Source organism: Sesamum indicum, linkage group LG10 (assembly GCF_000512975.1).
Source record: "Sesamum indicum cultivar Zhongzhi No. 13 linkage group LG10, S_indicum_v1.0, whole genome shotgun sequence".
In the NCBI taxonomy this organism is placed as follows: domain Eukaryota; kingdom Viridiplantae; phylum Streptophyta; class Magnoliopsida; order Lamiales; family Pedaliaceae; genus Sesamum; species Sesamum indicum.
In genome coordinates, this window is record NC_026154.1 from 15,364,583 (window position 1) to 15,376,099 (window position 11,517).

The 11,517-nt window shown below is 30.4% G+C and overlaps 3 protein-coding genes across 3 annotated transcripts in view; 2 read left to right on the plus strand and 1 right to left on the minus strand.

Moving 5' to 3' along the window:
* Positions 5,143-6,579, minus strand: LOC105172676 (40S ribosomal protein S29). Its single transcript, XM_011094214.2, has 3 exons — positions 6,423-6,579; positions 5,462-5,561; positions 5,143-5,341 (listed from the first exon to the last, which is right to left on the minus strand). The coding sequence occupies exons 1-3, from the start codon at positions 6,482-6,484 to the stop codon at positions 5,333-5,335; spliced, it is 171 nt and encodes a 56-aa protein (XP_011092516.1). The 5' UTR covers positions 6,485-6,579; the 3' UTR covers positions 5,143-5,332.
* Positions 8,372-10,026, plus strand: LOC105172677 (histone deacetylase 6). Its single transcript, XM_011094215.2, has 3 exons — positions 8,372-8,568; positions 9,430-9,555; positions 9,666-10,026. The coding sequence occupies exons 1-3, from the start codon at positions 8,396-8,398 to the stop codon at positions 9,829-9,831; spliced, it is 465 nt and encodes a 154-aa protein (XP_011092517.1). The 5' UTR covers positions 8,372-8,395; the 3' UTR covers positions 9,832-10,026.
* The window catches only part of LOC105172679, a 2,442-nt gene continuing 1,774 nt past the window's right edge, over positions 10,850-11,517 (plus strand). The window contains exon 1 of the mRNA XM_011094219.2: positions 10,850-11,135. The gene's annotated coding sequence lies outside the window, so the exon portion shown is untranslated. The remainder of the gene's footprint in view (positions 11,136-11,517) is intronic.

Consider the following 11,517-nt stretch of genomic DNA (forward strand, 5'->3'; position numbering starts at 1 on the left):
TGCTTTCAACTATATTTTATTTTTTTCACATATTTCTCCTTTTATTTGATTTTTTTCCCTTATCGTTAACTCACATATTGCTCAATTAAGGTCCGGGCTATTTGTGTAAATATTTGTTGTTAGATAAGGACGTATTTATAATTACAATTATTATCTCAAGTATTATAATTTAATTTTGCAAAAACAGGTTAATATTTTTCAATTTAAATCTAACTTTAGAGGATATAAATAAATATAATTTAAACTAAGATTTAAGGTTCATATACTAGGGTAAATTTCAGACGGACGTTTCTTAAATTTATCATAATTATAAATACATACTCGATATTTGAAAATTATAAACACCCCTCTAAAATTAATGGGCGTCAAACAAATACTTCTTACAATGAGTTGTCACGAGGGGTACTTGTTAAACAATCGTTATTTTATGGGAGTATCCGCAATTTTTCAAATAATAAAAAAATAATTATAATTATGACAAAATTTAAGGGAATCCGTTATAATTTACTCTATATATTATTATGTTTGCTACTGAAATTATTTGCTTGAATCTAGAAAATTAAATTAAAAATTAAAGTGAATTATTAATATAATTAAGTGTAAAAATAAACTGATTCAATCAATATATTAATATAAATAAGTGTAAAAAAAATCACAATAAACTCACATATAATAAGATAAATACATAAATATATGATAATACTCGAACATATAATATTGAATTTATTGGTCGAATCTTCAACTTTACCTGTTAAATTAAGACATGATTGAGACAAAATGCAGTTCTTAAGCGTTAAAAATCAAACCTTCATTTTCGCATAGAATAATGTAGTGTGAAATTTGTTTGTGGTGAAGGGGGGATTGGTTTGCATGAACTGAAGGCTTCTCTCCTCTTCACACACACACACGCACACTTCCACTCTTGGGCAACAAACAAACACTGCAATTAGGACATGCGAGCACGGCATTCCACGTGTGTTCTATATTTTGTCTCCCCACCCTTTATTTATGGTAAATTACTATCATATTTCTTAAAATTTGATATAATTATAAATATTTTTTATTATTCAAAAAATTATAATTACTGTTTTAATTTTGACGTCTATCTAACAACGAATCTAATTCTATTAGCATTTGTTGGGTTCTCAATTAATTTTATAATGAGCGGATCAGATTGTCTTTTAAATTATGAATTATATTTTTTTTTTTTAGATTTCTATATATAGTGAAGAAAAATAAATTAGTGTCAGAATACAGAAACTTAGGATACTCTGACACTGAATTGAGTGACTAATTTCCAAGAAAGTTAAAATAATAAATAAATAAATGAGTGCAACAAATTGGCAGTAATGTTTAGTGTTTTGAGTTTAGAGTAATAATGATTAGGAGGGTTTTTGGCTTAGGGGGGACCATCACCATCACCATCAGCACACACACACTTAATTTAGATTAATGACTTACCAACAATAATTTGATTAGATTTCAACATTACTCATGCAAAATTAATTAACCTATTTCTTTTTTTTTTAATATTTAAGAATAAGGGATACTTACACCCCATCTCCTAAAGTTTGGTGCAAATCCCCTATAGTTTAATAAATAAGTCTCTCTATTAGTTAATATTCACTGAATTTGTAAAATTACATCTAGTACCTGTGAGGTTTGCTTCCGTCTAATAAGTAGGTCCAATATTAGTCGAGATTTACTGAGTTTATTGATATTAACGAAATAATGAGTGAAAATTGATATTTACCTCCGATTGATTTATTACTACCGACTTATTGCAGGTCAAACAATTCTTTTTTAACTAAACTATCCTTGTAATAATGAAAATATACCTCCTCACATGCATTAACGCGTAAAGATGCATAGGATAATTTGATCGTAAAAATATTTATTTGACTAATGATAAATTTTATCTAATTTTTTGTTAAATCAGTAAATTCGGTGAATTTTAACTAATGAAAGAACTTATTTGCTAGATGAAAGTAAACTTCAGAAATACTATACATAATTTTTTAAATTATAAAAAATTTATGTATAATTACAGGAGTGTAATTGTTTCCATATTGTTGGTTTGATTTTAGTAGTTAATGGTTGTGGGAAAAGTGGAAGGCATGTGACTTAAAGTAGAGTCTTAATTAAGTGGGAAAAGTAGTAATAGATTCCATCATTATTAAGTCATGTTTGGTACATAAGTAATTAGTTAGCCCACACTTAAAAGTCATCACTAACTCAATACTACACTTTCTTTTATGATAGTTGATAACCCATCTTATCTACATTTTATTATTGTCTTTTTTAATAAAAAAATATTATTATTAATTATAAGAAGGGTCAAATAGTTTTTATTTATTAATTATAAAAAAATTCCAATTGTTTATTAAATGCTACTTTGCACTAATAAAGGAAAAGAACATGGAAAAGAAAGGGTCTCTAAGTCTAATGAGAAAAAATAAAAATAAAATAATTATTTATTCAAATGGTAGATTATGAATTATATAAAACAATAAAATGAATTAAATGCACAAGCTGTATTAAATAAATAAAAATAATGGTTGAAGATAAAAAAAAACATAGGGTCGTAATTTTATAAATTCGTTATTTGAAAAATTATAAATATCATTAAGGGTAAATATTATATTTAGTCTCTTAAATTTTTATTTAGAATCATTTTAGTCCCACAAGTACATTTTTTTATTTTAACATTCTTATACTTTAAGTCTAATGAGAAAAAATAAAAATAAAATAATTATTTATTCAAATGGTAGATTATGAATTATATAAAACAATAAAATGAATTAAATGCACAAGCTGTATTAAATAAATAAAAATAATGGTTGAAGATAAAAAAAAACATAGGGTCGTAATTTTATAAATTCGTTATTTGAAAAATTATAAATATCATTAAGGGTAAATATTATATTTAGTCTCTTAAATTTTTATTTAGAATCATTTTAGTCCCACAAGTACATTTTTTTATTTTAACATTCTTATACTTTACTTTTTGTCCCAATTTTGACAAAAATATGGTCAGAGTTTGACTCTTTGGAGGGTAACATGGTCAATAAATTTGATTTTATCACTTTAGTCCCTTAAATTTATAAAATTATTAAATTAATCCTTTCACATGAAAAAAATAATATTTTTATATTATTTTATGCTGATATGTTGTAATTACCTTATGTGAATAATGAAAATTTTGAACTCTTGTGAACATAAAAATAATATATAGTTTAACTTAAAATAAATAGTCTCTTTTCTTAATAATTAAAAAAATTAAAATTATGAATAAATTTCATAGAACTTATCTAGCATAAGTAATTTTTTATTTCAAGAATTAAAGATAAGTTAAAAAAAGTTACACCTTGACAATATTTATTAAATATTTAGGATTTCAAATAGAAGGGGTTGGTAGAATAAGCTTTTTAACTAGATTCTTTTGGTGGATTTTATATATATATAATTCATTTTAATAGATTTTCTAAATATATAGTCACACTTTATAGAAAAAGATTTATAAAAACCCCCATTAAATGAATTTTATATATATTTGAAATCCACCAAATAATCTGATTAAAAGTATATTCCACCATTTTTTTAAAAAAAAATCGAAGCTGTCAATATTCAATAACATTGTTAAGATTTAATTTTATTTGACATAGATTAAAACATAGACTTAAATTTTGTTTATTGTATTTATAGATTAGATAAATTTTTATAAAAATTATTGATAATTTTGACTTTTTTGGTCACTTTTGAAAGTGAAAGAAAAAAAGAGACACTATTTTATTTTGAGTTAAGCAATATGTTAATATTATATTCACAAAAGTTTAAAATGTTCATGTTTCATACAAAATAATTACATCATTCACCATATAAAAATATAAAATAATTTATTTTCTTTCTAAAAAGTGACTAATTTGATAATTTTATAAACTCAATGGACTAAAGTGATAAAATCAAACTAAAATTAACCATTTTACTCTCAAAAAAGTCAAATTTCGACCATAATCGTCGAAAAATGTTTGGAGGGACCAAATTGAGATAAAAATTAAAGTTTGGAGATGCTAAAATAAAAAAATGAACTTGAAAAACTAAAGTGATTTTAAACAAAAACTTAAAGGACCAAATATAACATTTCCCCTATCCTTAAAACTACAAATATCCTAACAAATACTCTCCTACAAAGAACTATTACAAAAAAAATTTTAATAGAATATTTATAATTTTTCAAATAGTATAAAAGTATTTATAATTATTACAAGCCTCATAAGAACCCATTGTAATTTACCTTAATATAAATCACATCATTTATTGACAGATTTCTAGAAGAATGGCATAAAAATACCATCAAAATATTAACACTGTTTTTGGTTTTATGTTTTTGCAATTTCCAAAATAAGATAAAATACACTTAATGTTTGTTTTTATATTTTTATATCTTATCTATATGTTTTTTTTGTTTTTCAACTTTCTATATATATAATATATATATATACACTTATAAATAATATAAAATAGACATAATTTGACAATAAACAATAATTTTTGTCTAAAAAAAAATACAAATTAAATATATAATATTTATATATATACATATTTATATATAAAAAAATATAACTTGACAATGACTAATGATTTTTGCCTCCCAAATCCTAACATCAAATCTACAACACTTATTTTAAAATATTTTGAATTATCTCAAAACATAAATTCAAACATATAATCTATTTTCAACACACAATTATTTATCTGTATTTTTCTCTCTCTATCTCCAAAACACAAAACAAAACACTCAAACCACGAATACAAACACTGTAAGATTTTTTGTGCATATTCCAAACTTGACTGCCCATGTTAAAAATATTTGATAGGTTTTTCCTATTAAAATTAAGGGTTTACCATATTCAAGAAAGCCATGAACTGGACGTCGAACCTTTTCAGTAACAAGAACTGCTATTTTCTGCACATTCACCTTTTCTCACTGGAAACCAACTACAAACAGTTGAATAAGTATGCGAAGACGTTTCCTCTACTTGAATCTTCCGCGCGTGATGTTAAGAGTGGCAAAATTGAGGTTCAAATTTGATAGTGTATCAGAAGTACCAAAAGAAAGGCACCAAACTACTAACAATCATGTGCTAAATGGAACGACAAAAATTGAGACTGTAAGAAAAATATAATCTGTTGGTTCACAAAATCAATTCAAGTTGAGTCATAGATTAAGTAAACATTCTCATTACACAAATTTCTGAGAAAAGGCATCAAAAGCATCCCACAAAAGGAAAAAGTTCCTCCAGTGAGCTCTGGCAATACCAGCAGTGTCAGTTCAGCGATACTGCAAAGATAAATGGAGGTAAAACTTGGATCACATCAAGCGCAAAAGAAACAGATATACATAAACAAGCACTTATAGGTGAAAACACAAGTATATAGTGCAGAAAACACAGATAATTACCTTGATGAAGCCAATTTCCTTGGCATTGCTGCGGAAGCATTGTCTGCAGCACATAAGCCCATACTTTCTGATCAACCCATGGGGGTTCCCGCACACACGGCTGCCAAATTTTAACTCCACAAGATTAGAAGATGAAAGAGACAAAGATGCACAAATTCAGGCAACAAGTATCATTAACAATAACTTAAACATGCACATCAATCCAGGGCAAAAATTATCACTGTCAATAACTTAAACATGCCCATTCCATGACGCAACTGGAACAGCAGATGGTACAAGACCAAATAGTATTTTGCATTGCATCAGCACCACTGCCACTTTCTCATATTGATCAGCTTGACAGTACTAAGAACACACGAATGTCTCAGAACCAGGCAGTGGCGACATATATTGAACAGATATCTTCAATGGCAAAATTTATAAGGTGAAACAAAAAAGAAAATCAATCATTCTCTCCAAACTCAGGTTATACAAGAAAACAACTAATTTTAACCCAAGAATCGTATACTAGTTAAACAAATTAAATTTCCAACTCATAGTAAGAAAACACTTCAAAATCAACTCTAAGCAGATTAAACATGCGTAAATTAATGTTATACAACTCCTAACACCATTCATAGCACGAGGCCTAACAATACGATATGATGTAAAACTCAGGTATTAACATATGCATATATATATTGGCCCAAATTATGAAATAGGCACCAGTAATTGCGTACTAAACTGCACATACGCATGCACACTGAACAAATTTCCTGATTCCAACATCCCTAATGAATTTTTTCACCAATCCCATCATCATCATTTCCCCAAAAAGATTACGCCCTTCTCAATTCTCAATGACACATGGATAAAAGAAAAAAAATTCAACAGAAAAGGGAAAATAAAGAAAAAAAATCCACTAACAAAATCAGCAAAGCCTATTCGAAAGAACTGCAAGCAGAACCAAGGATGGAGGTACCAGGTGCGGGATCCGGGGCCGTAGTTCTTAGGGTGAGAGTTCCAGATGTTGGAGTGGCCCATTCTTCCTCTTTCCGCGTCAACCAAAAGCCGCCGACGAATTCGTGTGAGAGCTGTATCAGCAGATGAAGTGGGAGGGTCTGCAAAAAGGTTGTTGAGTGTGTATTTATATATATGTAAGCGGGCCCCAGGGCCAAAACCCTAATCTTGACTTTGAAGAGTCGGTGAATTGGGCTGAGGCTCTATTCTATTTCAGAATCCCTCTTTTGGAGGAATTCTAAAACAGCCCTTAAAATAAAAGGTAAATTAAAACGATTTCTTTTAAAATTTGGTATAAATATAAATATTTTTTTATTATTTAAAAATTATAAATACCTCCTTATTATTTGATGAAATTATATAATTTTTGAATAAAGGTATAAAATTATCAACTTTGTCTTTACAGTATTTTTTAATTTTTTTTAAAAAAAATTAAAACTTATAAAAAAAGTCAAATGGAATGGATAGAAAATTTTAAAAATTATAAAAAAAAATAATCCACCAAAAAAATTAAAAATTAATAAAATTATAATTTTTTAATCCAAAAGGGTATTTTATTCAGTTCACCATTAAAAAATGAATGAAAACCTAACAAATTTGGTTAATTGTTAGATAACGTTAAAATTATAGGGGTATTGATAATTATCCAAACAACGAGAGAGTATCCGTAATTTAATATTTTTTATCTAAATAATAATAAAATGGGATCATGTATAAACGGTGAACAACAGATTAAGGAACAGAAGCCTTGCATGCACACAAGATAGAGTTTGATATGTAAGCATTGCATTTATATTCTCATTAAAAATGCCAAATTAGGATCTCAAAGATACTAACAAAAGTTGTAGCTCTTAACCACACTTGCAGACAATACAAAGGGACCTGAATCCTGATAAACGGTGGAGACAAATGGTGGAGGTGGCTGTACGAGGTAGTCTGACCTGACAATTTTCGATCTGACCTGAAATCAAAGAGGGAATGTCGGAGTTCTGGGAGTGCCCAGGAGAGAGAAGTGGCAGAATGCTATAATCTAGTTTGCAGTGCTTGAACGCCCCAAGACCATCTCCAAGTGGCTCGGTCCATTTTCTCATAGTATTGATAAGCTTGACAGTACTAAGAACACATGAATGCCTCAGAACTCAACAACGACATATATTTAACAGATATCTTCAATGAGAGGCATAAGATGAAACAAGAGTGAAAATAAATCATCCTCTTCGGACGGGTTTTAAGGATAATTTGAGTTTGAATCCACGACGGTCGTGCCAACTCCACCAAGTGATTGAGGGCTACATGCAAATTTTGAAGACTTCAAAATTAGTAATTTTTAAAAATATGTTTATTGCATTTTCCAAATAATGATTTTACATCAAATGTATTATTTTCTATGTCAATTTTTTTTTCTCAAAATATATAAATGATTGTCACTTACTTCTCATTATTAAAAGTAGAAAATAAGTGTCAATTATGTAACTATTTGATAACTAAATACCAAATTTAACATCTAAGATACTCTTCTTTTAAAAAATAAATAGTAATAGTATTCTCAATTTAATAAATGATTCTGTCAATCACTTTATAGGTTGTGTTTGGATAAAATAATTTGAATTTGAAGTAAGAATTTTAAACTATTGCATATAAAAAATTCATTTGAAATTTATTACAATGCAAAGAAAATTCAATTTTGGAAAAAAATAATGATTTGAAATTTTTTTCATAAACTTATCTTAATTTTTTTGTTATTATTTGTTATTATGAATTTAAAATTTATAGAAAGAATTCGTCTATCCAAACACAGTTACCGAGAAAAATTAAATGAACTGATGTAATTGGTGGGCTAAAGCCCAATGCAAGGCCCATTAGCTAACTGGGCCTTTACTAAAGAGCCCACTACAAATCTATCAAAATTCCGGAATTCCACAAGGCCGGAGATCAATGGCGGAAAATGCTTCTTCATCGTCCTCTCTCCACATCGCTGGAGGAGATGATGAGTTGATGTTGGATGGGTTCGAATCGGGCTGGGTCGAGGCCCGTACCCACTGCGACCATCTGGGTTCTCTGTCATCGGATCTGATCCACATCCCACCCCCCGGCACTCCTTGCAACAGGTTTGCCTTCTTAAACCCTAAACCACCCCTTCAATTCGTGTGTGGGTTTTAGGAAAACCGTTGAATTGCAGCTGTCAATCAAATGAAATTTTAGATTACGATGTTTGTATTGATGTAATTGGGTTTCCTCTTCAAATAGAATTGCCCTCTTTCTTGTGAAAAACAATCAAGAATCAGTTTAGGTTGTGTCTTAATTGCAATTTAGGATGTTTATATGTCATACTTAACATTCCCAGACAAAAACTTTGTTTGATCATCCGCCTGTCTGTTGTAAACACGTAATCGGAATGAAGTTGCGTGTCTCCACAATCGTAGGAGGTCGATGGCGGCTTTCATAATGGGAACTCAGCATGTTTGTAGTTCAAATGTTTAATTTGGAGGACGGCACGGAGATATTTTTGTTATTGTATTTCATTGAATTTTACAAATGGCTTGTAGTAGTTTGGCTGACTGTTAGTTCTAATAGGAGATCAGATACAAGGTTAACTAGAGCTCCTTTCACTGTTTAGAACGGTGGCAAGTGTTGTAGGATGATCGAGCTGGGACGTCTCGAGCAAAATTCAATTTAAATCTGGTATTAATGTCATTTGCAAGTGCCTTCTTTTTCAGTTGTTGGTATATCATGTAAGCTTACCTTCTCATAAGAGCTCAATCAATCTTTTTGACCTGGCATTGCATTTTTTATGTAAAGTTTCTAAAAATATGTTGAATGTGTGGTGAGGCCCGACATCTCCAAGAAGGTCAGTTTGGCTCTGGTATCTGTGGGAACACGTTTCTGAAGTTGTCGTGTTGTTTCTTGAGGTTGTCCATTAGATTCTTGAATTTGAAGTTACTTATCTCCTTTGCCTACTTCGGATGAAGGTGTGAGCATCCGGAGGAGAACTGGCTATGCTTATGTTGCAAAGATGTCCTCTGCAGCCGTTTTGTGAACAAGCACATGCTAGAGCATTATCAACAGAAGCATCACAATTTAGCTCTGAGTTACAGGTTCTTCTGGGATTCTCTACCCTTTAGGATAGTGACTCTTTATATTTCTTGTTTTGTTATCTTTTGCTGCAACTGATTGATCCACCCCTCTCATTTGTTACTTGAAACAGTGATCTTTCTGTGTGGTGTTTCTCCTGTGATGCTTATCTCGATGCTCAAGTGATACTGCCGTTGCGCCCTGTTTATGAAACTGCATACATATTGAAATTTGGCAATGCCCCACCATTCCGGGCAATTGATTATCCACAGGGTGTGGATAAGGAGGCAAACACCTAAAAACGTATTGATGCCCAGTTCTGTGTTTTCTTTTTCATGGATGATGGCTTGTATTAATGAACCAAGTAGAATATATAGGTTTCTTTATGGTTCTTACTGCTGAGCCCCGACGTATAATCAATCTTTACTTTGTTTACAGTATCTCTAATTTTCAGAAATGAGATGCAAGCCCATCATTCGGAGGCTGACTATTCGCAACGAAGACGAAAACAAAAGTTTCAATACCTAAAAACGTGAGATCTTATTTTGCGAACAGTTGCTCCAATTGATTACTACAAGACAGGCAACAATACTCTATCTGGAAGAGATTTGTGTACGAGCTATTTCTTGCGGCAGTTTTCCTTCTGCTGGAAGTATGTGATGAGCATGCTTGAGGAAACCTTCGATGTCTGATAAAACACGACAAGTAGGCTGTGGAATGTCTGATAAAACCTTCCTTCTTCCATTGATGCTCATGCTGGTATTGAGAGATATGGATTCATACAACAGTAAAGGTTCTCAGTTCTCTTTTCATTTTTATACCTATGGGATGGTGTTCAAGAAAATTCAATCCAATTATTTAAATAGTTAATTTTTTTGAGGATTAAGCATTTCTGAACAATCATAATCAAACAACGGATTTTGCATAAATTTCCAACATGGATGATTATATGTTCTAAAATACTAATTTGGGACAATTTAGTGCTCATACCTCCTAAATATTATATAATAATTGAGAAAGATGAAGTGTATATTGGACTTCAAGTGTCTAATGAAATGTTCAGACGGCCAATCCATTTTTCTCTATTTTTTAGTATTTGCAACTTTTGGGCAGCTCTAGTGGAAAATTCTGAGTCAAATCAAATTTGATTGAATTAAATTAATTATAAAAAAAAAGTATGATATATTATGTAATTGATAATTTTTTTGAAATTGTGAATCAAATATACCGTGGTTATTATTATTATTTTTTTAATTATGTTAGTGTTACTGAGAGTCAATACATGCCCAGAGGCCAGACTTGGCAAGAAATGCAACCCAAGTGCATCGCCAAACACGGCCTTAACCCAACATTACACTCAGAAGTAAAAAACCGCACGTGAGAACTGATGTAAACGCGTGACAAATTTGGCTAAGTCTTACACAGGTTGTTCCGTGTTCGGCTTTGCTGTGTCCCTCATTTCAGATTTTACACTCAGAATTGAACTCAGAGAAGTAAGCACACAGGCTCGATCAAATAAGGAACTTCGAGTTGGGGAGGCAGAATAGACGAAAACAAAGAAGAATAAACTCCAAGTTCGTAGACCCATACTCTTCGAAACCAGGTCAATTCTCTTCGGTCCTACTTCAATTTCCTCTGACAATTCAATTCAAGCATTGGGTTACTTGTTCGTCAACAAAACGTTAAGCGTGTTTGATTCGATAATTGTTTATTATTTGGGTGTCTGAAGCGTTTTTTCTCTAGTTTAGTACATTCGCGTTCTGGGTTTTTGTTTTTTTCATCTTAATGTCAAATGGGTTTGGGTTGATTGTGCAAAACTCTGTTGTTTCTGAATATTTTCTTTTCATTGATTTTCTGAAGTTGATGTTTCAGCAAAAAATCTGTTGTAAGTTTTCTTTTTACTGTTTGGTTATGAAAGCTAAGGTTTCTTTTATCCCCCCCCCCCCCCCCCCCCCTCTGGTTTTTTTTCGAGAGGTTTTTTTTTT

Coding starts and splice junctions, on each gene's coding strand:
- LOC105172676 (XM_011094214.2), bottom strand. CDS start 6,484: ATGGGCCACTCCAACATCTGGAACTCTCACCCTAAGAACTACGGCCCC. Junction 5,562..6,422: donor GGCCCCGGATCCCGCACCTG/GTACCTCCATCC, acceptor AAAATTTGGCAG/CCGTGTGTGCGGGAACCCCC.
- LOC105172677 (XM_011094215.2), top strand. CDS start 8,396: ATGGCGGAAAATGCTTCTTCATCGTCCTCTCTCCACATCGCTGGAGGA. Junction 8,569..9,429: donor CCCGGCACTCCTTGCAACAG/GTTTGCCTTCTT, acceptor CTTCGGATGAAG/GTGTGAGCATCCGGAGGAGA. Junction 9,556..9,665: donor AATTTAGCTCTGAGTTACAG/GTTCTTCTGGGA, acceptor TACTTGAAACAG/TGATCTTTCTGTGTGGTGTT.